Source organism: Odontesthes bonariensis, chromosome 1, assembly GCF_027942865.1.
Source record: "Odontesthes bonariensis isolate fOdoBon6 chromosome 1, fOdoBon6.hap1, whole genome shotgun sequence".
Classification (NCBI taxonomy): Eukaryota; Metazoa; Chordata; class Actinopteri; order Atheriniformes; family Atherinopsidae; genus Odontesthes; species Odontesthes bonariensis.
In genome coordinates this window covers 28,346,297-28,374,114 of record NC_134506.1, presented here as the reverse complement: position 1 = coordinate 28,374,114, position 27,818 = coordinate 28,346,297, and the positions used below count along the sequence as shown (strand labels likewise).

Here is a 27,818-nt window from a genome sequence, read left to right as displayed (position 1 = left end):
GTATTCAGACATCCAAACATTCAGTGTTGAGAGTTTAATTTAAAAACCTTTGTCATTAACAAGCATCTGTTCTACCTTAGCAGCTGTTTTCACAAGTATTTAAAGTCTTTCTGCAAGATTCTCGCCCACAGAGCTCTCACAGGTTGAAGTTGATCACAAAAAATAGACACATCGTGTGAATGAGAAAGACAGACTTGTGCTTTATTAGTGTCAGATGAGTGCAAAGAAGGGTGTGAGGCAGCCTCTCCTATCTGTAGTGGTGGATGTTAATACGCCACTATTCCAAAAGCTTGAGCATAACTCGGGTCACCAACATTAAATAAATAGAACCCTGAACTCAGCGTGCAACAGATCCAATCAAATCGAGTCAGAGAACAGATCTCTAGACCAATCAAATGTCTGGTTGTCATCATTTAGGATGTAATCATTAGATACATCAAGACTTCCCTCGAATACTGTCCGACTTTTGTGCCGTTGTCCCGTTTGTGTCACACTCCCAAGCGATGAGGTCAGAGTTTGACCGAAGACAGGTCTTTTGCAGTCAACTCCATCTTCCTGACCCCACTTCCAGCCCGAACCCATTTCACTGCTGCTGTTATGACTCTGCTGTCTTTTTCCAGCAGGAGTCGGGGCAACGATCCCTTCATCGTCCTCAATATCACGGTCAGTCGCATCACTAACTCTGGACTCATGTTTACAGCTGAAGTTTCTTACCGACTCCAAGTTTAAAGTTCTTCTCTGCAGCTTTAGGTGCTTGTGTGGTTTCCTGAACCCTCTTTCTTCATAAAGTCTGTGGCTGCATCTGCACGATGTCCTGCTGCATTTGGCATGCGACTGTGTCCCAACATGAACTTTCACAACAGGGGTGGACTGAGAAGGTGGGACAAAGTCCAAATCTTTTTTATCTTGTGGGATCCTTTTTTGCAGCCGTCTGTGTGGCGTTAACTGTGTGCTGTTAGCGTTTTCATTTATGGGGCACAGCCAGTCAGTTTTGGAAGAGTAGGTGTCTGCGGCTGTCCTCACGATTTCAGCTTCTTTGCCAAGTGCTTCTGTGTCCATACTGATCAGGAGTGAGCTGCTGAATAAGTCAGCAGAACAGTTGTAACTGTCCTCTTCCAGCTGCTCTTCTTTTTCAAAAGAAAGACGAGCCTCGTCCCCCTCCTGATCACACTTAATAGAATAAATATTGCTGGCTTCATACCTATCTATGCGTTCAACAGGATTTTTACATACTGGATCAGATAAATCATGTCCACCGCCTCCATCACCTCTGTCTGGTGCAGATGTATTCCTGACAGCCTCAGATATGGGTGAATTGCTCGCCGTTATCTGCAGATTCCTCTGACCGGCAGAGGCCGAATCACCTGCTGATTTGGGGATCTCCAGGTCGGATTTTCCTGTTTGTTTACAACAGTGCACACTCAGATTTGGTACCGTTTCACCGGCAACATCATTTTCTTCACATAAAAATTCTGCAAGACTCTCGGAGAAAGGAAAATCTTCCCAAGCCGATGAGCGCGACGACATAGCCCCGCTGTGCCGTGTGGTAGAAAACTCTTTCAGTGTGAGGCTGAAACGTCTGGGGCCAGACTGGGAAGGACTACACCAAGTGTTTTCACCGAGGCTATTTCTGACAACTTTGCCAATAGATGAGATTGGATATGCAGGAAATGATGGGCTATTATAGAAGCTGCGCTCCAAAGGGAGAAGTGGAGTTCTCTCCGGGCAGCCTCTCACTGCAGGATGTGGTGTTGTGTCGTTTGTCTCGTTGCTGTTCTCATCTCCACTATCTTGAGGACTGCAGCCTTCCTCCTGTTCTGCTGATGAAGTCACCAGCCCGAGCGATTGTTGCCATGGAGGGGTGGGAGTGAGGGTGCAGTCTTGGTCTTCTGATCTGGGATGGAAATAAAAGCAAAAGTTGAGTAATATCACAACAGTCCACCATTCACCTACAAGTAACGTGCGATTGGTTGGCCGCTAACTTTCGTAACGGGAACTAGCTGAAAGAAAATGATCTGACAGTAAAAAAAAAAAAAAAAAACATCTAATTTCATTACCTTAGGAGTAATTGAGAAATAAGACCAGAGGCATACGGTGTGGAATTACTATAGCCGCTGGCTGGAGAATTATCTGGAATTAGCAGCAGGGTTGGTGCTGGAAATCTGGAGGCTTTGCTTGGATCGGCAGAACCAGTTTGATCTTCTGAAACTTTCTGTAGAAGACTCTGATAATAACTGAGCACTGTGCAGCCAGCCAGGCCCGTAGCGATGGGAAGAATCATTTGACTGGCAACTAACTGGGCTGTTTCTCTGCTGCCGGAGCCATCTGAAGCAGGTCCTTCCAACCAAGGTCCAGTTTCTGTTCTGCTCAACTAAAGGACACAGATTAGAAAAGGGTGGGTTAACATCAAACATCCCGAAGACAAATTTTACCCCAAGACATTGTCGACAACTCAATATGTTCGTCAAGTGTTCTTTTTTTTATGATATTAAACGCCATTTCTTCATCGAAAAATTGCACATTTGGGGACTTGAGCATCAATATCAATGGCAAAAGCTAATAACCACTTGGTAGATCAACACAGCAGATTTAGCAGGTTTCTGTCGGTTACACTGTTCCCAACAGAGCCATAAAGTGACTTAAAGCTGTGACGTTAAGACCCAATCCTACCCCATGTCCCGAGATATTTAACATCCAATAAGAAGTTCCCTACCTTAATGCCAAAGATGAAATGTCTACCAATGAAACAGTCCTCTACGGACTTCGCCAACAATCTGAATCTTGTTGATGTTTCGACGGGTCCATCGGAGTTTTCCACAAACCTACAAAATTACAGGCAAATATCCAAAGCACAGTGAGAGAGGAGACAGTTAAGGAGCTGTGAAGTGATGTGGTGTTTCACAGGATGCTCTATAAGCATAATTTGTCAACCTCTTTCTGCTTTTGTTGTCCTTTACTGTTTACTAGGGAACGGCTATTCTAATAGCTATTAAAAGAACAAGCTCTAAGGTTCATCTCAATCCATGAAGAAGGGATGTACACTGTTGTTGGACTTACCTCTGCAATTCACTTGCGTGAGCACCGAAAAATGGGTTCAAACTGTTTCCAAACACTGTTACACCAAATATGCGGCTGTCCCGGGTCACCCTCAGCGAGAGGCGGTATCTATAAGCAACCTGGTCCCTCAGACACCTGTAACCGCACCTGGAGCACCTGTATCTGAGACGGGACACACAGCACACACATAAAAGTCACCACTGCCACCCAACCACAACTGAAACAAACAAGTCGTTTGGTGGGTTTGTTGGGTTTTCACCTCGTCGCGTCCCGCTCCTCCGCGTCGATCCTTGAGAAACAGCCTTTACAGCACGGATAAAACACACGGGCATCTTGCAGAGACAACACAGCGCAGTCCACCAGAGATCGCCTGGCAGACATCTAGTGAACCGGGAGGTAAACCTGAGGCAGAAACTGCAGCTAACAGGCTATAACCTCCAGCTAACCGAAACCCATGCATGAATGCACGGGTACTATTGTTACGTAAATGTAACCAAAGAAACTTCAACAGCAAGAGCTGTTACAAAACAAACAAATACATTTAAAAAAATAATAATTTGATTTTCCAATTTGACTTAGTTCAATGCCAACATGCTACTTTTTTACTTTTTGTCAGGGAAAGTGCTGTTTATTCTTCTTCTTTCTCTCTTTTTTTCGTATTTTTTATGGCGTTTGGCAAACATGGAAGCATTACCGCCACCAACTTCTTCTTCTTCTTGGGTAATTGCAGCTTAACGGAAAAGGCGCATTACCGCCACCTGCTGGACTGGGGTGGGGATGCAAGAGAGCCTACTAGAGCCTACTAGACTGGGGGGATAAAATAAATAAATAAAATAAAAATAAAAAAAAGGAAGGAAAAGAAAAGAGAATGAGACTAGACCATATGAATAAGGTCTGTATCCCTCAGAAACTTAAACACATAGTTGAAGCATATGTGGCCAGAACTTTTCTGTAAAATTTATTTTAGATTTAGTCCTAACTTGTCCCTTCTTTCTGGTACTTAGGACAGTGACATATCACATGTTCTATGGATTCTGGGCTATCACAAAATTCACATTTACCATCTTCATGTTTTTTAATTATTGCCAAAGTATTGTTAAGCCTACTGTGCCCAAATCTCATCCTTGATAGCACATTTTCCTCTCCCTTACTCCTGTTGGATGATCTACATCTATCTTTGTTGCCTTGGGTTCCATGCAAATGTCTTCCTGTTTCTGCACTGTCCCACAGGAATTGCCATCGCTCTCTTGTTTTGCGTTTTACAATATTTTTATTTCCGATTTGCTGTAGTCCACCTCCAACTCTACATTGGTGTTACCCGCAGCCTTCTTGGCACAGCTGTCCGCTAGCTCATTGCCTGCCACCCCTTTGTGAGCAGGCACCCAAACAAATGAGAGTTTGACACCTGATATTTGCAGTACGTTGGAGAGTTGTGCTATATCTGACACAACATCTTGTCTAGCGTTAGACTGCCCGGTTTTTATACTAATCAGCGATGAGCTGGAGTCTGCCCTCTCTGGCCTATTCTCCTCCACCCACTGCAATGCTAGCCACACGGCTATAAGTTCAGCTGTGTAGACTGCTAGGTCGTCAGTGATTCTCCTGCCCATTTCAACACTGAGTTCGGGGATAACAAATGCTACCCCAACTCTACTGTCATCTTGCTTGGAGGCATCTGTGAATATTTTAACTTCTTCTCCATACTTTCCATTTATGTACCCCTGCACCATGTATTTATCAAGCTCATTGTCCTTCTTTTTCTCTAACAGCTGAAGATCAGTAGGCACCCCTTCTATAATCCATGGCGGAGTAGTCGGAATGAACACTGTAGGACTTATTTTCAGGTTATTAACATTCATGTCTCTCACTCTGTCACCAATTGTCCACCCATAACTCCTAAATTCTGCATTCAATCTTGACACGGTTGTAAGACACACTGACTCATGTGGTCAACACTATGGCCTTTCAGATTTGCCCAATATACAGCTGCTAGCTGATCCCTTCTAAGGTGAAGAGGCATGTCCTCCTTCTCAACCTGTATGACTGCCACTGGAGTGGTTTACATAACCCCACAGCATAACCTTAATGCTTGGTTCTGGACTACATCTAGTTTCCCCAGCAATGTTTTGGCTGCTGAGCCATAAATGAAGCTCCCGTAATCAAGTACTGACCTTATTAAACCTGTGTATATTGTTCTCAGTGCATGTCTGCTAGCTCCCTACTCTATTCCACGTAGGCATCGCATCACATTAAGGACTTTTTTGCATCTCTCAACCATACTTTTTATGTGCAGTTTCCATGTTAGTTTTTGGTCTAGCCACATTCCCAAGTACTTAAAAGACTCCACTCTTTCAACCTCTAGGCCACATATTGTGACTTTTGTGTCCTCTGCGACCTTCTTTTTTGAAAAGACCATTATTTTGTTTTTTTGTATAGATATTCTGAAGCCCCATCTAGTGGCCCAATTGTCCACTGCAGTAACAGCTTGTTGAATTTTCCTGCTGACAAACTCAACATTTCTCCCCCTTTTCCAAAGGGCACCATCATCAGCATATAAGGCAACCTCCACATGATTCTCAACTTTACTAAAGATCCCATTAATCATTATAGAGAACAACATAGGGCTGACTATGCTTCCTTGAGGAATACCATTTTCAGTTGCATATCTCTGGCTTGTAACTCCATTTATCTTGACCTTAATTGTTCTCCCTGTTAAGAACTCCCTGATCCAGTTGAACACTCTACCCTTAAAACCCATGTTGCGTACTGCCACCAACTGGTAAGGAGTGTGGATCACATGACAATTACGTCTATATACATATATGTATATGTATATATATATATATACATATATACACCCATACACACACACATACATACACATACACATATATTCCTATATATCTACACATGCCTACACATTTACATATACCTTACTCATATACACTCATTTATATACTCTTACATTCTTCTTCTTCTTTCCTCTCCGGTGGCGTAAGCAGTGCTACTTCCTAGAGTCAAAGATGCGTCACTACATTATTGATCTTGAGCAAAATGGATACATTTTGTCGTCACTGGTAACCTGAGACTGCACTTTTCAGCTCAAGCCTGCATCCCATCGAAAGCACACTGGAGATCCAACACTATGCAAACAGGTTTTCCTAAACCTTCTCCTAAAACATCAAACATAAAATCTATCTTTATATTAAACTGCACAGGACTGATACTACCCTGTGGGCTACCACACTACAGTGTCAGAAAAACTTCACCCTGTCTCAAATTCCTGCATTACATAACTTGATTACCTGTCCAACATATCATAAGCTCTTTAAATCTAGAACCACTAACTCTTGGCTTTGATTTCTCTGTCCAATGCCCCCACTGAATCCACGGTTGCTCAAACCTCTTAATAAGCTAATCAGTTACCTCTCTATCAATTACTTTGATAGAGAGGTAACTGGTAAATACCACCCAGGACCACTCACTTCTTTACCAGACTTCAGTTCCAGGACACTTCTGCATCTTTCCACTCAAATGAAAGTCTCCTCTGTTCCCATTCTGTATTCATCAAAGCTAACATTTCCTCCAATACAAATATCATCAATATGTTTAAAACATCATTACTCACAGTTTCTTCATTCTTGTCTACCAAAACTGTAAAAGATACACCTATAGATCCCAAGCTGTGATGCTCAACCGGTTATGTATTTCACTTTCCAAACCTGCTTAATTGTTGTTCCTTTCTTCTTCTTTTTTTTTTTAAACTTTGTGCTTGTAATCTGTTACATTCAGTGACATGACTCTCAGTTGGACTTCTTTTAAGGTGTCCATACAGTCTGTTTTAAGCATCAAAAGCCTTGTTCCACCGTGATACTAGTTTCTCCCCTTTCCTGTTCCCATCTGCTGGAATTGTCTGTTCTGTTGCCTTTCTTGATACGGAACAGAAATACAATCCTCTATCCTGCCCTCACTAACCACTCCACCCAGCTATGTATGAAAGATATTCTCGGAATTTATTCCAATTTGCCTCACCAAAATTAAATTGTCTCGCATATCTTTTATCGTCTACCAATAAAACTTGGAAATTTACTTAACATTGGAAAATGGTCACTGCCGATTATATAATGTTCAACGCAATCTTAATGTTAATGGAGGGCTAAATCGTTACATCACTGGCTATCGCTGATGATCTGCACTCTTGTCCTACTTCCAGCATTTAACACCAACAGTGAGTATGTATCCAAAAAAAGCCAATCTCATCATTTCTTTTACTCGCTCACAAGGAAATATAAGCATTAGAATATCCCACCCACACCACTGGGGTTCTCACTCGATCCCTTACATAATTTAACTTTAAAATGTCTCATTAAGAACAATTGTAATTGTACTCGACATTTCTATTCTAAAGGTAGAATCTGTCCAGTGGAAGTAGGATGTAGAGGATTTGTTGCAAAGTCTGTTGTCTCATTGTTGAGGGAGCTGGGTGTAAGTGGACAGAGTGTGAGAAAAATAGTGAAGGAAGTATCGAATGAGGCAGTAAAGTCCAGTCAGTGGATTTGGATTAGAAGAAGCAATAGCAGCTGGGGGCCCAGTAGGGGCAGCGCTTAGGGTAAACAGACTTTTGGAAAACCAAAGAAGAAGTTCAAGATATTTAAGTGGAGGGTGTGGCCCATGTGAGCCTTTTGAAACCAGGCGGCCATTTTGGGTGAGTTGGCTTTGAGTGAGTTGTATGGCTTTGATTTTGCTGGCATTTTTAGTGATTATAAGACTGTTCAGGTGAGTTTGTCTGCTGAATCTGCTAGTGTGTTTTGTCCTGCCTCCACCTCTGGCACCCTCTACATTTTCATTACCCCTACCCGAACCAGGGTTTGAATCCCATTCTTACTTATATTTACCTCTTTTATTTCTCCCCCTACCCGAACCAGGGTTTGCATCCCCACCCCGCTGTGACTGGTGTGCAGTTGGTGAGAGGCTGAGGTAGCTTGTGGCTGTATAAGATGGTTGTTGTGTGAGGAGCAGTTTTGGCTGGCATTAGGGGGGTGACTCTGGGACGCCAGTGGTCACTGTCTAGCCTCCTGGAGGTGTCGTGGGCCCAACTAGACGAAACACTGATGAAAGGAGGTTCCCACCTGATGACCCCAATGACATGTTGGTCTGCATTGCTCACTGATCTATACAGGGAGTATAGGGAATTATTCACTGAGTCTGGTCCTTTTCTCTTTTCCTTTAGCACAAGTTTCTTGTGTTTACCTTGAATCACCACACACTCAAGCTCTAATATCACATTCACCTTTTTCCACTGAGTTCCTTCTCTAATATACACTGCACATCCTCCAATCACCTTATTTACAGGCGATATCTTTCATGAACTGAACCACTTCTGCAAATGAAAAGCATGACAGTGTGGACTGTTCTTGTGTAATTTAACACGATCTGTTCTTATGAACTTCAAAAACAAAGGCAACGGCTCATTTGTGTTGGATTTGAAACAAACACTAACTCTCACTGCTCACTAAATCACTGTGGTGAATCCTAATGCATACCAACTTGTTGACTACAGACATGGAAATGCAGATGTGCTGTCATCGAGCGCTTTCCCACATCCCATCCTGTGTGGTCTCTTCGGCGGGGGAAAAAAATACTTTTAATGGGTCTGATCTGTATTGGAAACTTCCTGCAGCCGTCCTGACATGAAGCATTTGCTGTTTAAGACTTGCTGTCAGTCACACACTTTTTAGCCTCAGAAACAGTCTTCTGTGGAGCTGAGGAATGAACAGAAATATGGAGGTGAACGTGAGACCACCATGGGATGAGCTTTAGATCTCTCTCTGTGACTGAAATAATTGTATAATAACTGTAATGAATAAATAAGCAAAGGTCACGCAGTTTGTGTCTCAGGGATGAGTATAGGTGCTCAGTGTTATACTGTATGTCCCATTTAGAGGATGTTACACAACAGCTTTGTTCATGTCCTGTCAGATAAAATCTGACAAAAAAAGGAAGATGGACAGACTTTTGACACGAACACTGTCAGGATGAAAAAATGCTGTTTTGAAAATGTTAAACATTGTGTTCATTAGAGTCTAGTTTTGAATTTCATTTAGAAACACAACTGTCTCAGGCCCCTGCCAGTAAATGGATAATGAATGGTTTCATGATGATTTAAGGATTTTTTTATTTTTTTGCTATCAATCACGATTTTTCTCATACTCAGAGGAAGATAAATGGCTTTTCTCGTGTTCTTAACATATTTGTCATAATCCTTGGGGTTTTTGTGCTTTGGTTACTGGTTATTTTTGGTAATCCTGTTCTGTCCTTTGGCCATTGCCTCGCCTACAGTCTGTAATGCCCCTCTGTATATATTCTCCTGCTTTTTATTTCTTCCTCCCCAGAGTTTTGTCTGTGTTTCTTCCCCTCCATGCAACGCCCTCCTGGTTTGTAATCTGATTGGACTTGTCTTTTTGGGATTTCTGTTTGGCCTCTTTGAACGATAACTCACTCCTTCTGATATTTTTATTATTATAATTCTATAATATCTGCCTAGCTCCTGTCTGCTTTTGGGCTCTCTCGCTCCAAGGTTTCTCATAATTATCCTGCAACTGTTTTATTGCCGTGATCTCACTGTTCTATCCTGTAAAGTGTTTTTCATCTGGGCGTTCGTTCTCTTTTATTTATTTGTATTTTGTTCATTTCCTTTGCTTGTGTTTTTTTTTTTTTTTTAGCTTTGTGAAGCACTATTGAATTGCATTCTGCTTGAAAAAGTGCTATGTAAATAAAGACTGAGAGAAACTGAATGTGGAAAAATCACAAATAGTCCGTGTTTTGTGTTAATATCATAATCATTAATATTGTTATTTCTTATTGTTCTTATTAGGGACACAAGAGCTCCTGTTGCAGGGAGTCAAGTAGAAAAAACTGCAGCATGACACACGTGATATATCAACCATTTTTCACAAAAAGTTTTGAAGTAAAAATACAGACGAAAAAAAAAGTTTCAGCAATCAAAGGGGGGGTATTTTCATTTTATTAAAAAAAAAAAAAAAAAAACTGCGTTTGCCTACGTGCGTACGCTGACAATATCCTCATTGTCTGCACTTTGTGGGAGGGGATTGCTGGGAGTCACCACATAATCATGGTGCAACATTTTCCTGTAACAGCCTGCCAGCAACATCAGGAGGAGCGTGAGACTCGATAAGAAGGTAACGAACAAGTTCCTGCTTCCCAGACATGCCCGACAGCTAAGTCGGATTGTTGTTTCTGAAGGAAACGATCAGGATCTGTCGGGTCACTGCGGAGTTATAGGTAATTCATTTATTTTACTCGTTGGGAACAGTAACTACTTGATTAATAAAATATTGTGGCGTTATAGAGAGCGAGAAAAAAAAGTTATTCTCTGTGTGTTTACTTCCAGGCAGGCTCGAGTCGGTGGCCACAATGGCTTTTCTTACGTTTCTTTTCCTACATTTTATGACCGCACAATCCATCGGTGGTATGTACAACGGACAGTCTTTGGATTGCTTGTTTATGAAATAATCCTATCTGTAAAAATAATCATACTTTAGACCCATCCCTTTTTTTGTTTCATGTATGTTTCCCGATAGGAGTTGATAGTGAAACGGACCTACATTTTGACTGTACCAACGACTATGAGACTATGTTTTGCCAGCTGGCGGCTCAGAACTGCTCTGAATACCGCTTGACTCTAGTCGATAGCTACGAGTCTAAGTGAGTTGTTTTTATTTAGCCCTTTTCCTTGTTTCCAAAAGAACCGGATTCGCATTGAGAAGCTGAAAGATACACAATGCAATGTTGTCTGTCTTGTATCGAGCAGGACGAAGAGATGCACTTTCCATCATCAGTGCACCACCCAACAGTGTTGCTGCTCCGTGCAAACTGTGCTCGTCTTTGGGGAGAGTCAGAATGCAACCGTCTGGAAAGGAAGGGAGGCCGCGCAGTCGAAAACCATTGAAGTCGTCGGAAGCTGTATGTTGACTTATCTTACAGTCCCCTGCAGATTTTAAAACAGTCACCTCACTTCTCTTTCTTCCGTCTCCACACAGTTAAGCCCAAAACTCCAACAATCGTCTCAGTCAATGAATCGAATGGGAATTTCGGAGTCAGGTGGAAAACCAAGTATGAACTTTCTAGTATTCCGTTGACTGCTGAAGTGACTCATTATGAAAAAAAGAAAAAGGAGGAGATGGTAGGAGCAGCGTCACAGACATATTTATAACACGGTCCTAGTTTTCCGAGAGGTTGACCAACATCTCCTGCTTTTCATAATGCAAATTTCTCCTTACCAGGTGTGGAAACCTGTCACACCAGCTATAGTTGACGGACTGCAATACTTTGAAATAAGTGGTCAACACTTGGAGCCAAGTACCACATACATGGTCAGAGTAAGGAGCGTCTCGAGGGTGAATTTCAAGTACAGCGACAGCAGCGAAGAGTGGGAATTCAAAACCTGTAAGTGCTGACTTGTGGCCTCTTTTTTCCCCCTGTTATTATAGTGCATGCTTCATCTCATGTCACGTCAAAAACTCTCAAAAAGAAAAAGAGAATATTCATAGAAAAAGATATGTTGGAGCTCAGGTATGCACAACGTAATAATAAGAGAAAAGTGGAGAATGGCTAAATCTTTCAGGAGGAGAAGAAGATGGAGTCACACACACACACACACACACACACACACACACAAAAAGACTGTGCAAAAGGGTATTATGGGCCTTGTGAAATCCAGAAGCCTCCAAACCCTCAAACTAAAAAAGTGAAATGGTTATTTATTTATACTGTAGTCTAGATAGCCTGATTTTTTATTTTTTTTTTTATTTATTTATTTTTTTAATTAAAAAAAAAAAAATCTTGCGTAAAACAACAACACATGATATTATGATACCATTGGACTCATTCAGAGTATTACCACCTTACCTCTCACCCGAACCAAGATGAGGTCCTTTAACTCAACACTGTACAGCCGCCACAGTCGTAGTGAATTCAGGCAAAAACAGAGTTTGTACATTCAATTCTAATGAGCCTGAAAGTCAGTATTTGGTATGACCACCTTTATTCTTCAGCACAGCGTGGGGTAAATACATTTTTTTTCTTTGTTTAATTTAATTTCTTTTTACATGATTTTTTATTTAATTAAGTGGCTTAACGAACAATAAAACATATTCCTCTGAAAACCGCACTGCAATACATGGCTGCTGTGTAAAGTAAGTCCTGCAGACGAAAACGTCTTTGCCTCGCGTCTCCATCAGTGCGCTGTGTGCATCATGGGGCTGTCTTTTTAATTCTGCAACTGTTGTGTATGGTTTTGTCTGACATCGATCGTTGTTACAGTTGAAGACATGTGCATTCATAATTACCAAACCTTGAAATACATTGATATTACTATGATATTAGATGCACCCACCAAATGTTGTGTCACACTGGGGCATTAACAGAAGGCTTCAGTGTCATTTGAAGTGGATCCTTTGGGTTCTGAGGTTGTGGGTTTGAAAACCTTGGCATCCAAATTTGAGAAAGAAACCGTACGGAGGCTGCATTTCCATGATTCAAAGCCACTCTTTGTGTTTTGGACTTTTACTTTCTTTATTGGACTCAGAATTTGTCTGTTCTCTACTTTTTAAAGTTGATTAAATTACACGGTCTTCCAGTTGCAGCGTGTCCTAAAATGACAGTATCTTCATTGATTATATGACTTTGCATGGGAGGAAAAACTGGTCCGAGCTTTTCATAGGAAACTGCGCTATGTCAACTCTGTCCAGGAGTTGGAAGTGAATAAACAAAAGATAATGTTTGCAGTCAATTTTAAAGAAAGCTACTTAACGCCTCAGCGTGACAAATGCATATATGTGAAAAATGCACAGAAATCAGAGAGTAATGAAGATGAGATGGATATGAAAATAGTGCAAAATCATAGTCATAGTCATAGTAAACTTTGTCAATCTTCCCCAGACTCCAAATGTGCAGAAAGCTAAAATTGACACGTAACTAAGACATAAACTAAAATTTACACTGAAGATAAAAATGTACACATAAACTAGTATATGACATAAAGTGCAGATAAATATCAGTAACAACACAACAAAACAACAGTCAACACAGCAAGTAGACAACAGTGAGCATCATTTTCAGACTGTCCAGTGTACAGAAAAAGGTCAGTTGAGTATGTTACTAGAGTGCAAACAATATTGAGTTCAACAGACAGCAAAACATGTGCAATTGGTATGGCAAAGTGCAGAGTAGCAGCATGAACATGAATAGAATGTAAACTGTTATTGTGCAAGGAATTTCAAGTAGACTAAGTACATAACTACATACTGGGTACTTCAATAGGTGGTGTTAGATGTTTATGAAATGCTTCCCCATAGACTTTCCCTTAACATCTCTAACCTCAACAAACAGGTTTACTTTCTCTGTCACCACAAGTCAAAAAAATGTACATATTTGTGGGCTTGGTCACAGTTAATGTAAAAATAACTGTGATGAGATTTGGTTACTCAAAAAAAAAAATTATCTTGACGCCTTTTATGTAAGAGGTGCTGACGGGATATACAGTTCTTACAAAAGATGAGCAGAAACCGAGACGAGCTTGTTTGCAGATGTGCATGCACGCTAACGTGTGTTATCTGGATAGAAAGTGATTCTTTAACTGACTTCTTACACGATACTCCACAGCTCCCTCCGTCAACTCCCTGGTCTTGGCTGTCGGGTTTGTCCTCAGTTTTGCTTCAGTCATCATCAGCGCTGCCATATACGGCGTCTATGTGAGGTGAGTCTTACAGATGAAAAAAAAGTCTTTGCCTCAAGTCTCTGTCCGTGCGCTGCGGGCATCATGGGGCTGTCTTTTCAATGCTGCAACCCCTGTGCGTTGGGCAATTGTGCTGACATATTTGTGCATTTGATTTTAGGCTTCAAAAAAAGTGTAAGGACAACGATTCAAATCCAAGTGTTCTCAAAGTGCATAGTCTCAAGGAAGAGGTAAGACACCTTGTAGATGTGATGTTGCATGCTTTATAGAAACATCTATGTTGTATCTACGTGGGTTTCACTGGAAAACCATTTTTGTTGAAACACAACTGGTGCTCATTGAAGCTTAAAATCATCACGAAGTTATGACTTGTATGTGTATGACGTGTATGCATTTGCTAGGCTGCACTTGCTTTTATCATGTTAGCTGGGGTTTCATAATTTCATAGATTCAAAACTCTCCATGTACATACTGAAACATGGCAGGGTCAGTTTAAAGATGTTTTTTCTTTAAACACATAGAATAGTTTCAGATCATTTATATCTTTCCATTTTATCAATCTTGAACTTATGTTGCGATCTGTTGGATGTGACAAAAAAAAAACAGGCTATGTAAAATTCTTCATCTCTCAGGAAATGTTTGGCACGAACGCCGACAGCATTGGACTCGTGTATAAGATCAGATGGCGTGTGTTTTTTACGCTGACTGCTGTTTCAATCCAAATTGCCCCCTGGGGACATTACAGTTTATCTTTTCCAATCCAATTCTTTTTCCCAGATGTTGGTGCCTGAGAAATCCACACCCTCCGCTGTCTTCATCCAGCCCCTCATCCCATATGACAGTAGACACACGTTAGTCCTGCATTGGTGCCGTAACAGCATATTTCATGTATTGCTTGTGATTATATTGGTGTAAGTAACCATTTCTCTGTATTCAGCTTGAAATCCTCATGGACGGACAGTGAAGGCAGTGGGAGCCTTCAGCACAGCAGTGGAATCAGCATGGGCTCCTCGCAACTTAGTTATGCTGACATACAGCCTCCCAACACTTTAGCTACCTTTTTGGACAATCCTTCCAAAGCCTTACCCAGCATAAGCCCAGAATTTCTGCAAGCCGCCAAACTTGCAGCTATCTCCAGTCCCTTCAACAGAAGTTTTGTGAGGACTGATCAAATGAGTTCTGGATCAAATTGCTCAGTCAATTGGAGCTATTCCCTGCTTATTCCTAACTCGATTGATCAGATGGTGGTGGGCATCTCTGAGATTCCAATGCAGACTCCAATGCCTTGTGACCTTATATACCATCCCAGCGGGGGCGACGCTGTGAGAGTTCCTGAGCAACAAGTACCAGCTTGTCTGTTTCCCGAACAACAAGATCTTTCAACTGTCATGCCGATAGACTTATCATATCAACAGTGCGGCGCTGATCCTCAGGGATTTTCATACTCCGAAGAAACCAGCTCGTCCTCCTTTTCCAGTTGGAACGTTAAATCCGCCTCATCTGAACTCGAGTCCAGAGTGGAGGCTCCAATGGGGTGTGAGCGCTCCGATCAGCTGCTCAGTGGTTCGACAAAGCTGACTGGCGAAAGTGAAAATCCTTTCTACGGCTGTGTGCCATCGGAGTCGCACGGCGTCCTTGTGGTGGAGGACGACTACCGGCCGATTGAAAGTTTTATGGCACCCCCAGATGTCTTGCGTTCAGAGGAGAGAAGTTGTGATCAAAAGAAAGACTTGGAGAAGTATCAGGAGGAATCATTCAACAAGTTCCCTCAAGGCTCCTTAAAACCTTTTTTTCAAGGTTTCTGCAACGATGCCCAGCGGGGCGCCAGTCAGCTTGGGCTCCAAACACCTTTTCCGACCTTGATATCTGCAGACAACTCTATGCCAATCGTCACAGACAGCAGTTATCATAGGGTGTAGTTTACTGATCCGTACTGTGGTTTCAGGGTTCATCCTTGAAGTTTTGAACTGCAGAAAAACAATGTCACCCCAAGGGAAAGTTTGTATCCATGCTTGATGTTTTGCCTATCTATTATTAGCAACATATGGCATTATCTGCTAGCTTTTTTTTTTTGTTTTAAATGGCTATTGCAACAGATTTTGGTTGTATATATATGTATGCCGTATTGAATTCTGTACTGCTTATTAGAACTGTATGTTTAAGTTTGAGGTGTATAAAATAAGTGAAAAACAAAAGTCAAACCAAGAAGCCCACATAAGAAGAACAGATCCACTAAAAGGTATTTGTGCTTATTTATAAAAGGCCAGAAAAATGTCTGAACTCAGTGACTTCTGCTGCTAAAACAAGACGTAACTATCAGCTATTTTTTGTAGAGCTGGTACTGTTTATCCTATACTGTTTGCAGTTGTGAAATTACTTCCTCATTGCTGTTCTCTGAAGCATTTCCACAGAAGTGTGCGTCACCCTCACCCAGCACATTTCACATACCACAGTTAGAGAAGTAAAGCCTCTTGGATTATAAGACTGAAAAATAATGTTGCCATGGAAAAAAATAAAAGGTCTGCCATCAAGATATGTTTCATTTCAAGAAAATGGTTCAAATAGAAATAAATGATCACATCACTGAGGTGTGTTTGTGTTGTCTTCCTTTATATTTTTGGGTTTTTTTTTATGCCTTTAATGGACAGGAAAGTTGGAGAGAGACAGGAAGCAGAGAGAGGGGGAAGACATGCAGCAAAGGACTGTCCGATGTGGGACTCAAACCGGGCCAGCTGCAGCGAGCACTGTAGCCTCTGTACAAGAGGCGCCTGCTGTACCCACTACGCCACCGACTACCCCTGTCTTCCTTTGTATTACACAATTTCCATTTGCTTTGAATGCACTGGAAAACAAAAAATGTTTAAGATTGAATCTGGATGAGGACAGGAAATAATTTGGGTAGTTTTTCAACTGTGTAAACTAGCACAGTATAAATGTTTTATATTTATATATATATATATATATATATATATATATATACATATATATATATATATATATGAGTAATGACTTTTGTAATAGAAAAACTCACATTTTGGAAAATGGTGTGATATGTAAAGATTTTATAACTACCTATGCAAAAAGTACCCATTAGAAACTATATAGTATTTCGTTAGTTTTACCAAAACGATGAATTAGTCCAGAAAATTGCCCTTGTTTCACTAAAATGAAGAAGACAGATTGGTGTGATTACATAATTGGTGAGTTATGTACAAATACTGTTCTAAAGAATGCAATGCTTTGATGAAACAAACTTCTCTAAAGATACTGATGTGAACAATGCTAACAGGAGCCACACGTTTGAGAGTATTCTTGCCTTTATTCAGAGAAAGTGATGTCGCAGCACGTTGAGCAGTGTCATATGTCACACAGATCACATATCAGTTCATTCTACTTCCATGTGTTCTGCTAATGGGCGCACCACGCACCACATGACCAAACTATTCTGGCGCTGGGTCTCTTTATAAAATGTAATTTTAAAATAAATTTTATAAGACATAGTTAAAGTGGTGACTTCACATCATCATTATTATTAGTAGTATTATTATTATTATTATTATTATTATTTCCAATAATCAGCATGTGGAAATGCAAACAGTATCATCAAGATCCATACATTCAGATATTCATCCCCATGGTCCCTAATACAACCACTTCATGAGCCTCAGCCATGAAGACAACAACACAGAATTCCCTGTAACAGGAGGAGCTTTGAAAAAGGTTCCAGGAGGAGGAGCAGGTTTGTTTTAACTACCGGCTCTTTCATTGGAAGAATGACGTTGAGTGAGAAGGGTGTCCAGGTGTAACTTCTGATTTAATCTGAGCTCATAAGATTTTTTTCTGTGTGTACGGTGACACTTCCATACGGAGCACCTTTCTGCACACCTGAAGCTCAGACTGCAGCATGCAGCAACCGGGCCGACTGAGGCTGAGGCCATGGCTGGAGGAGCAGATTCAGTCTGGGAGGTATCCAGGGGTCAGCTGGCTGGACCAGGTAGACCCTCTCCGACTTACCCTTATCCCCACTAACACTTACACACCTGAATTCATGTTGTGTCTTGTGAATGAAACCGCTGAAATTGAAAAAAAGAGGAAAAGAATGAAAGTAAGACAAACTAAATTTTCTTCCACACCCTGCTGCAATGCTTTTATTTTACGTAAAGCACTTTGAATTGTTTGTACATGAAATGTGCTATATAAATAGATTTGATTTGATTTGATTTGATTTTATCTTGTTTCATTTGACAGTCAGCCCGCATCTTCCAAATCCCGTGGAAACATGCCGCTCGTCATGGCTGGAGTATTGACCGGGATGCTACACTCTTCCGGAGTTGGGCTATGCATACTGGTAAGAGCCATGTGCAAACTTTGTGCTCTATTCCATCCGGTGGGTCCTCTTGTCCATTCAGATGATTTTTTTCCACCTGTTACAATGATTGCACTTATTCCATCAATCTCATCCTACAATATGTGACAGTAGCAATGCATTTAGGACTGCGTGGGGATGCTTTGATGGAAAACAACATGGGATAAAAGAACCCTAAACGTGAGCAGCACAATCTAATTTTACAGCATGTAATTCCAATAATATATAGAAATAATATTTCCGACATAACAATGATGCTTAATCATTGCTCAGAGATGTGCATTGAACTGATTTGAGTCGTGTTAAAGCTGTGCTGTCTACTACCACTAAGTTTTTTTAATTGTAAGTGAGCACAAGTGAGCAAATGTGTTTTTATTATCCGTTGAGTGTCAGTAATGAATGAAAGTTTCTCACTTTTACACGATGTCCTGTTACATTGCAGTATGTTTTCACATTGTCCCTGTACATTTGATCAGAGGTCTCTCAAAGGAGGTTAAAATGACCAAATTATCTTCAAAGATAAAAAAAAAAAAAAAAAGCCTGCTTTAACTGTATTACTTCATTAAAAATAAATTAAATCAAAAGTTAAGCTTCGGTAAAGTGTGGAAATTTACACTTCCGGGCACAAATGTAAAGTTCATGAAAGTCATATAAGTTCTACTGTGTCTGTTTTGCTGATGAGCTTTGCCTGCTAACTGCCTTTTCATACGTGCTTCCAGCTAAGTGGTTTTAGTTCAGTCATTCCAGATCTACCACATTCCTACCATTAAACTCTTTGCCAGTTAATTGATGGAAACTCAGTGCCAAACTCTAAACAGGTAATACGTTTGATTCATCTGGCAAAGTAACGATCTTTCATTGAAATCAAAACATTAAAACAAAAAGCATCAGCCAAAGTATCTAACAGTGCTAACCTGCTGTATTATCCAAACAAATGAGTGACTTACATTCTTTTTCAGGTTAGCTACATTTCTATAGTCCACAAAATATTATGAATATGTTTCACAAGATACCGAGTAACTGATTTCTGCTGTTTCGAGGGCCCTCGGGAATATGTGATGTAATGCTTGTGCACAAGCATGTGTGTATGATGATACACACATGTACGTGCACGCATATTCAATCTAAAACCCAGTATGCCTTTCTGTCCCCTTTTCCTTGGGAAAGTCATGGTTTGTGACTGCAGGGCTGCATCACATCATGGGAAAGCTCCAGTTCACTTGCTGAGTGCAGGGTGATCGTATTGCTGTCAAAGTACAACATTAACGCTCCCCATAAGGTCTACAAAAACAGATTTGGCAACTTTCAAAGGGGCAGGTTCTACAAATAAACTGCTCTATTACAATAGGACATAGAAAACATTATCAGCTCTTCCACTGGAGAGAAAACCCAAAGTTGCAGGATGTGTCAAGTAGAGCTGCTGCTCCCTCTCCGCCTTTTTTTTCTTGTTGGCCCTTGCCTGATGTAAATGATCCATAGTGGATCTTAAAGCTCCACTGATGTGATTTTATTACTAAAGTTTGTAATTATTGTCTCAGGACTAGCTGAGTCAAATCTTACAGCAATGCTAAATATGAGAAAGGACTCAACACACTGGATGCACTCTCTTGGCAGAAAGGTTTCATGATGGATGGTCTGCCAGCTGATGATATTCAATATTTTCAGGTAGCAGCACACCGTGGTGAAGTTAAACATCTAAAGGGGAAAATATACACTTCTGTTGAGGATCTGAGTATTTTCCAACACAAATGGACACCACATTGGATACGACAGGCCATGATTTTATTGAAAAACCACAGCAGAAAAGGTTCTAGTCCTTCCAAATTTGATTTTGTTAAAGGTGCGGGTGTATGTCTTCATGACGAGGCTGTGTTATGGTACTATTTGTGTTTGTTCAGAAAAAAGTATTCATTTGAAACACATGGAAATTCTCTTGCCGCTTGAAATTGCAGACGAGTTCCGAACAGAAATATGACGTGTCGCAATTTGCCTTTAGTATTCCTTACAGAGGCAAAGCTTGTCGCAGTTTGCCTTAACTTCTTACAAAGTTACGAAGCCAAAGTTCACACCATAGAGAGTTATTCTCTTCACCAGAAGATACCCATACGGAGATGCCACATTTGCAGATCAGGCTTTTTTTTCTCCTTGACTCATCTTAAGGTGATGTATTTGCCTAATGCCTGCTTCGAGGATGATCGAGGGCTGTTTTTCTAGGAACTAAAAGATGATGTTAGCTCTGGATGTGTTGCGCTTTGATTGAAGTCTGCTGCTACGCTGAGCCTATAGTAAAACCAGGAAGTCCAGGTATACAAACACAAAATCTGCCCAAGTTACATATTTCTGTGGCGTGCTTGGTTTTTCCATTTGTCATCTGCCGCATGCGTTGTGTGCTGGGTCTATTTCTCAGTCCATAACAGAACGAAAAAGAATTGCTCGTCAGCTCAGTTCACTTAAAATCTGTTATTGATATAGATCTCTATAGATTGATATAGTTCTGTCTCATCATGCATTCTCAAGTTCCCAAAATGAACGTCTGAGTTTGAATATTGTGCTTGCAAATAGCAAAAACTTTTTGTTTTTGTACAACTTAACATTGGCAGATTTTATGAGCTGTTGTGGATATTAAACCTGAGATTACTGAGACAGAAAGGTAGAAATAAAACGCTGGGAGCACTCGACCAATCAGAAATGTTAAGCATTTAAAACCCCACCCAAAAGGTTGAGGTTAGTCTCAAAAACGCTTATTTCCAACCTGGGGCCTCTTGGGGGCCGAAATTTCACCCACTGACCAATTTTTAGCCCACACTTCCTGGGGTCTGCAGAAAAGGACCCTCAAAAGGTACCTCCCAACCTCAGAAACCTTCTCCCGGAATGAGGGTTGTTTAGGACCATTCCTCAGCTTGACAGGAGACTCTTGCTCATCACAGCATGACTGGTCATAAACATGACACCCTCTTAGGCTGAGCTGTAATATTAGCCTGCGTTATCGAATCACTAATTGTTTATTCTGCTCAGATATAATGGCTTTTCTAATGTCTCAACTCAGCTCCTGCTCTATCCATTTTCCACTGTTCTTCATCTATTTGCTCTGGTTCGATATAAAAAAAAAAGTGGTTGAAAAATGTTGCTTTCATTGAACATCTTGTAGTCCAGTATTGTTATCTTGTGGAGATACACTGGGCTTATATCTAAAATTATATATATATCGTTATACAACTAACCCTTGATACATTTCATACAACTAACAGCTCTTATACTCAGTGACATTTGATGTGAAACAGGTCTAGACGTCTAAAACATAGCAGTGTCACAAAAAAGGCAAATAAATTGTGAGATAATTACGTTATACATTGCACGTTGTTTTGTTTAGGGCACTGTTCAGGTGACATGTTGCAAAGCTATTAACATACAATCATTATTGATATCTAAGCTTAATGCATGTGTGCATTATTCTTATTTTTGCTTTATCCCTGATCCTAACCATTTGCAACTGAAAGTCTTTGTTTTTGAACATGTAGATGTCCCGTGATCGCATTTGTGACAGTTACATGTCATTTAAAACTTTTGCATGTCACAAACTGAGCACCTGTTGCAGTTTTCAAAGGAATAATGTTGGCATGCAATGTTTTGGAGTCTTGAAAATACACTAGGCTCATTTTTAGCATTTTAAAGCAAACGTGATTGTTTTGTGTGATGGAAAATGTGGGCATTCTACCATTTTAAAAGACAGGTATGAAACCATTTTTTTAGGGAGTGTAGTAATGTTAATTTTTGTAAGACAGTAACGTATTGAGATGTGAACCAATGTGGCTTTGACACATTCTGAGTGAGACTTTACATTTGATGATTTTGGTCAGAAAGAGAGAAAACCATCTCCATGTCATGACTTCTGAAACTGAAAATTTCACTCACCTCTGCAGCCATACCTCCACAACTTGACAACTCATACCAAAACAATCTCAGGAACTCAATGGTACTATAGGCTCAAGAAAAATATGTGTATTTGATTTTGGTATTAAACTTACTTTCCCTTTAAAAATCTATTCTAAGACAGTCTTGTGTTTGCAGATCCGAGAAACCTCACAAAGTAAGATTTGTCCCTATGTTTGTTGACTTCAGGGCGATATCGTCCAGGAAAAGACGAACCAGATCCCAAAACATGGAAAGCGAATTTCCGCTGTGCCTTGAATTCTCTGCCTGATGTCTGTGAGCTGAGGGAGCACAGCAGGAAGAGAGGCAGCAATGCCTACAGAGTCTACAGGATGCTGCCCAGCTCTCAAAGACGCAGGCGCAGAGGTAAGAAACACTTTGGATGTAATCCCGCTTTCAGGTGGAAACGACTTCTCCAACACACCTCACATGCTCTTTGCTCCATCAGGGCTGCAGTTCCTAAACAAACCCAGAGAAAGACCGACCAGTTTAGAAGAATGCACACGTGATGATACATTCACCATGCACACCTGGCAACCTGCAACAACGAGGACCATTTCAGACACGCCACAGAAGGTGGAGACTAGTGCACAGAACACCTTTAACAGCATTCAAGGACACGGTGAGACGTGTTGCAGTTAAACTTTGTTGCTCTTCTGGATGGTGGGGACAAAAGATTGTCCAGTTACAGACGGATAACAGTTATTCTTGTTGTGCAGGGATGTGGGAATCCAAACCAGAGGACCAGGAACAGAGTGATGCTGTCTTCAAGGTACTTCCTTTAACTTCCTGACTAAATGCAATTGATCTAATTTACTGACCAAAGTGATCGAACCCTATAAACAAGATGGAAAGGCAGCAGTTGTGAATTTGCACCACATTCCGTTTACCTGATCAGAGATCGCAGTCATATTGCTTGGAGATTTTCTCTTTAGGATTCTGCAGGTGTTGTTGTTGTTGTTTTCTCAATGGCCGACTCACGGTTTTGTCCCCTGTAGCTGATGGACCATTTAGGCAGCACTGACCTCTGGAACCAGACAGGAGAACAAAGAGGTTGGAAATCTGTGTGGGACCAGTGGCAATGTAAGACTTTCCTTTTTTGGTTCTTTGTGTGTCAGGACTGCCACTGACTGTGTCCGTTTCTAACAACTTAAAAATCAACTGGCTGACACAGATTGGGTCACAGATTGGGTGACTTTATATGCAACTTCAAGTCCATGACAGGGCAAATACAAAGACACTACTACTAAACTAATAGTTTGACTACACACACACACACACATAATGTGTCTGTGTATGTCTAAAAAAAGAAATCCTAAAAAGGAAATATAGGTTAAATTAAATAAGATAGTGGTACATGTGCTTCATTTTTATGTATGGATTTGCTGTGTTTTATTTTCTTTGTTTTCATTTGTAATAGCTGACTGAATTGTTTTTATTTGGACACGGATGATGAGTTTCTATAGAGACATAACAATACCTCCATAGAGACATCAAGGCAGCAGTCAACAAAACCACAAAATCTTTCATGAAATGATGTGTTTTGCACAGCAGACGCTGTGATTTTTATGTCAGGATAAAGAAAGACAGCTTTATTAGCATTTTAATAAAACAGAGTGACAACAGTACTTTAAGTGACTACGAATTGACACATCGTCTTAATGGGCTGCCATTTCATGTCAAACTAATACCAAAAGCATGTGAGTGAGAGCAGTGTAGATTTTTGTGTAAACACACACACGCACGCAAACTAAGTAGTTTTGTCCACATTGATTCCTTTTGTTCTGACGTGAGTTGGGAAAAAAAAATGACATTACAATGAAAACCAATTCATGTCCTGACTTTTAGAGGTGAAAAACAGCATTCTTAAGGTGATCTTTAGTGAGCAGATAAATAGGTGGAATACATATGTACTATAATGTATGTTTCATTTCATGTTTCTCTTCAATTTGGTAATATTTAGGAATTTCAACTCCAGATTCTAATAGAATTGAATTGAGTTGAATCAGTTTTAGAGCTGCAAAATATTACGTGAAAGTTCATGAATGACACACTTTCGTATGTACAGCAGTCATAGCAACAGGGTTTGTGGTTCGGGGACTTTCTGTGTTCTCTCTGTGTATGTGTGGCTTCTCTCTAGGTCCGGCCTCCTCCCATCGTCCAAAAAACATTCATATTAGGTTAATTGGTTATTCTAAACTGACCGTAAACTCTAAACTGAGTGGGAATTAGTTGTTTGCAAACCTTCTGTCTGTCTGTCTACGTGTTGGCCCAGTGACGGACTGGCAACCCTTCCAGGGTAAACCGCATGTTTCGATGGCAGCTCAGATAGACTCCAGCCCCACCCACCGCGACCCTGAACTGGATTAAGACGTTGTAGAAAATGGATGGATGGATAGCTTTTTTAGGCCGTTGAACAAGCCTAATCTAGACACTTGTGCTTGAGGGACTGCTATGCTCCCATCTAATTCTGACTTCCACGGTGGTTTAAATGTTGTTTTGTCCTCTTCAGATGCTGGGGATGAAAACCCATACCTGCTCCACGCTGACAACCACAGTGACATATTTGGTCATAACTACATCAAGGAACACTCTGACTGGACCACACATCAGCAAACACTGATTTAGCTGTACCCCATTTTATGTTTACCCCTTATTTGATTCAAGGCTGGTTTTCTATGAAGCTTTCTTGCAAGCCCTCTGCTGCCTCACTTGTCTTTCTGCTGAGCTGACCACTGGAAGGCAGAAACAAGAGATAGTCAGAGGGAGACACAGATTATTGCCCTGTCAGTCAGTCAGCCTCTGTGCTGAGCATGCTGGGGCGAAGATCTTGTTCCAAGCCAAGCTTTGCCACTGTCGTCATCACTCGTGTTCACGGTGGTTCAGTGCATCAACCACTAAAATGACACCAAGCTCACACCCCAGCTCACAGTGTTAAAAGATCTCATTTCACATGCTCTTGTTCTTTGACCTTTTCTGAATGTTAAGCTAATTTTGAATAAAGTGTGGAACAGAGAGGCAGGATACGTAACAGTTTGTAAGTTTTTTCAAGCTGTAAAACAGTATAAACATCTGTGTGTGATTCCTTCACCTTTGTGCCTCGAATTAAGCTTTAAGTTTTTTAGATGACAAACTGCAATTTAGTTTTTTGTGTGTGATTTTGTACTACCTACCTACCTAACACTTTAAAATATATTTGATTTAGAATATCTTTCTTTATATTTGTATATATGATGGAAATGAAAATAAACTAATAATTAGAATATTCCAGTTTTGTCTTTTTTTCCATTCACGTTACTTATGTTACCAAATCTATCTCCGGACATTCTTTATGAGTCCCTCACAATTAAAACTGGCACAGGCCCAGAAGTGAGGAGTTTGAAACATCACGAAAGGAAAGCTCACAGCTTTCACAGAACCCTCAGGTTCACCCGCCCCCCACAGGAGCCTCAAGTTCTTCCGGTTATGCCACCTGTTTACCCCCTGCCTGAGGCCAATCTCTTGAACCCATTGCTTTCTCATCTCTTCTCTGCAGCACAAGACGCAAGATTTGCCCAAATTTCCAGAATGCCCTCCTCATGCCCAATGTTTTTATCCTTTTCTTCCCCCTCCCTCAGCTGAACAAAGTACCACTGCAGTGCCCAAAGGCATGACTCCTCTCCAGAAACTTTTCTACTCTTTTCAAACCCTACTGAAGACCTTCTACGACTCTGTGGTCTCCTCTGTTGTTATGTATGGTGTGGTGTGCTGGGGCAGCAGCATAACAGCAGCTGAGGGAAAGAAACTCAACAAACTGGTAAAGAAAGCTGGCTCTGTTCTGGGCTGCAGCCTTGACCCTGTGGAGGTGGTGGGAGACAGGAGGATTATGACAAAACTGTCATTAATCCTGGGTAACATCAACCACCCCCTGCATGGAACAGTGGCAGCCCTGCTGAGCCCACTGAGCAGCAGACTCCTCCACCCTAACTGCAAGACAGAGAGGTACCGCAGGTCCTTTCTTCCCTCTGCAGTTAGACTGTATAACAGCAACAACAAGTCCCGGCGGTAGCCATGATGGTGATAATGATGATGGTGGTGATGATGATGATGATGACAATGCTAAGCTGTTACTGTGACCCCCTCTTCTTAATTTAATTTATTTATTACTATTTTAGTCTTTTTCTTATTTGTATGATGCTGCTAACACTGCACTACCTCTGGGTTTTTAAATTTTAAAAAAAATTTTAAGCCCTTTTACTAATGCATTTATTTAGACAGGAATATCTCTATTTTTATATAACATCCCTATTTTATTATCTCCCTTATATAGTTTTAACTTCCTGATCCTGTGTCTGTATGTATGTCTACTTTTTGCACAAGCTGTATGTATGTGTGTATGTTGCTGCTGCGACGCATGAATTTCCCCACTGTGGGATAATAAAGGGCATACTTACTTACTTAGCTTTGCTCTTCGCAAATTTCTCAATAAGATTGCCTTCACCCATAGTCCCCTACAAGATCATTTCTTCTGCTTCTCCTGTTAATGCATGATCGTATGTCTAATAAACATAACTTGACAGCAACACAATTAAGCTTAGATCAAGCTTACCAACAGTCACTGTTATATGAAAATGGTGAAAGGCAGGATGTACATTCACTTTAAAGTCCAAGTACGGTGCTCCAGTTCATATTTCAATGATTGTCCCACACTTGAATATTTCTATTTCTTGTTGTTTGTTACAGCTACTCCACTATATTTCTGAGAATGATGATTAATTTCATTAAGGGTGTATACCCTCTGCTTCCTTGTGTGTGAGCTCCTCGAGACATTAATGTTCTCATCGGGGGGAAATGTGTGAAGCTTTATTCTGACCACAGTGATTTGATTAATTGTGAACAGTTTTGAATGCTCGTCTTCATGTGGTCACTATAGGGAACTCATAACAATCATATGCACAGGCACACAGACACCTTTGCCCCCCCCGTGGAAACACAGTTGTTGCTGTGGAGCATCAAACAGAGCTGCATGTACAGAGAGAAGTGTGCCACATATATGCGCCATGAGTCAAATGAGCGGAAAGGCCGGTGCATTCATGACAAATTGTTGTTATCCAGTCATCCGCAGAGAGCCTCGAGCACTGATAGAAACACAGAGTATTACATGTACTAAATGTAAACATGCTCTGAACTTCCTACAATTGTTTGACGAACACGGTTAGTTACTTTTTAGGTTAAATAGTTTAGGAGGATTGAAGCACACCTTTTCCGACATGTCTGACTTTGGACTTCAGTATTTATTACAAAAAAAAGTTAGTTTTTTTTCTTTTAGATTACATATGTGTTTTATGATGATATGTATGTTTGCCACAGTAGGTTGTTAGTTTTCTTTCCCATTTATCAGCATATTACCACTAAGATTCAGCTTGGGATGCAGCGGACTAAAACACTGACTGGCTGAGACTAAGGCCACCTCTACAAGCTGCGACAATTAAGTCCTGGTGATTCAATCCAGTCATTTTTCTGCAGTGTGAATAATTACTTTTACTTTTAATTCTCTGAGTATGATTTCTGACCCACGCTAAGTTAAATTACTTCAACTTGTAGTGGAGGTTTTTTTTTGCATTTGTGGTAAAAAACAAAAAAACAAAAAAAACTCCAAATGTTGCGCTTTGTGTATTCCCGTTCCCTGCGAAGTGAAAACACATACACACAAAAAAAACCAGGCACATC

The 27,818-nt window shown here is 40.7% G+C and overlaps 3 protein-coding genes across 4 annotated transcripts; 2 read left to right on the top strand and 1 right to left on the bottom strand.

Annotated features, from left to right (window-relative positions):
• Nucleotides 1-53: 53 nt before the first annotated feature.
• On the bottom strand, nucleotides 54-3,773 carry ddias (DNA damage-induced apoptosis suppressor). Its single transcript, XM_075462977.1, has 5 exons — nucleotides 3,317-3,773; nucleotides 3,058-3,219; nucleotides 2,714-2,822; nucleotides 2,058-2,371; nucleotides 54-1,894 (listed from the first exon to the last, which is right to left on the bottom strand). The coding sequence occupies exons 1-5, from the start codon at nucleotides 3,436-3,438 to the stop codon at nucleotides 358-360; spliced, it is 2,244 nt and encodes a 747-aa protein (XP_075319092.1). The 5' UTR covers nucleotides 3,439-3,773; the 3' UTR covers nucleotides 54-357.
• Nucleotides 3,355-16,398, top strand: LOC142378461 (uncharacterized). The gene is made up of 11 exons (XM_075462989.1): nucleotides 3,355-3,453; nucleotides 10,215-10,359; nucleotides 10,469-10,546; nucleotides 10,659-10,782; nucleotides 10,889-11,040; nucleotides 11,118-11,260; nucleotides 11,361-11,523; nucleotides 13,741-13,834; nucleotides 13,974-14,043; nucleotides 14,591-14,664; nucleotides 14,751-16,398. Exons 3-11 carry the CDS (start codon nucleotides 10,492-10,494, stop codon nucleotides 15,730-15,732), a joined length of 1,857 nt encoding a protein of 618 aa, XP_075319104.1. The 5' UTR covers nucleotides 3,355-3,453; nucleotides 10,215-10,359; nucleotides 10,469-10,491; the 3' UTR covers nucleotides 15,733-16,398.
• A 1,195-nt stretch (nucleotides 16,399-17,593) lies between these two features.
• On the top strand, nucleotides 17,594-25,341 carry LOC142378469 (interferon regulatory factor 2-like). Of its 2 annotated transcripts, none has more exons than XM_075463003.1 (7): nucleotides 17,594-17,807; nucleotides 18,062-18,161; nucleotides 22,299-22,475; nucleotides 22,558-22,731; nucleotides 22,829-22,881; nucleotides 23,108-23,192; nucleotides 24,622-25,341. In XM_075463003.1, the coding sequence occupies exons 1-7, from the start codon at nucleotides 17,718-17,720 to the stop codon at nucleotides 24,735-24,737; spliced, it is 795 nt and encodes a 264-aa protein (XP_075319118.1). In that variant the 5' UTR covers nucleotides 17,594-17,717; the 3' UTR covers nucleotides 24,738-25,341. The 2 variants fall into 2 exon arrangements, with proteins under 2 accessions (XP_075319118.1, XP_075319127.1); XM_075463012.1 differs by lacking the exon at nucleotides 17,594-17,807 and adding an exon at nucleotides 17,825-17,918.
• Nucleotides 25,342-27,818: the final 2,477 nt, after the last annotated feature.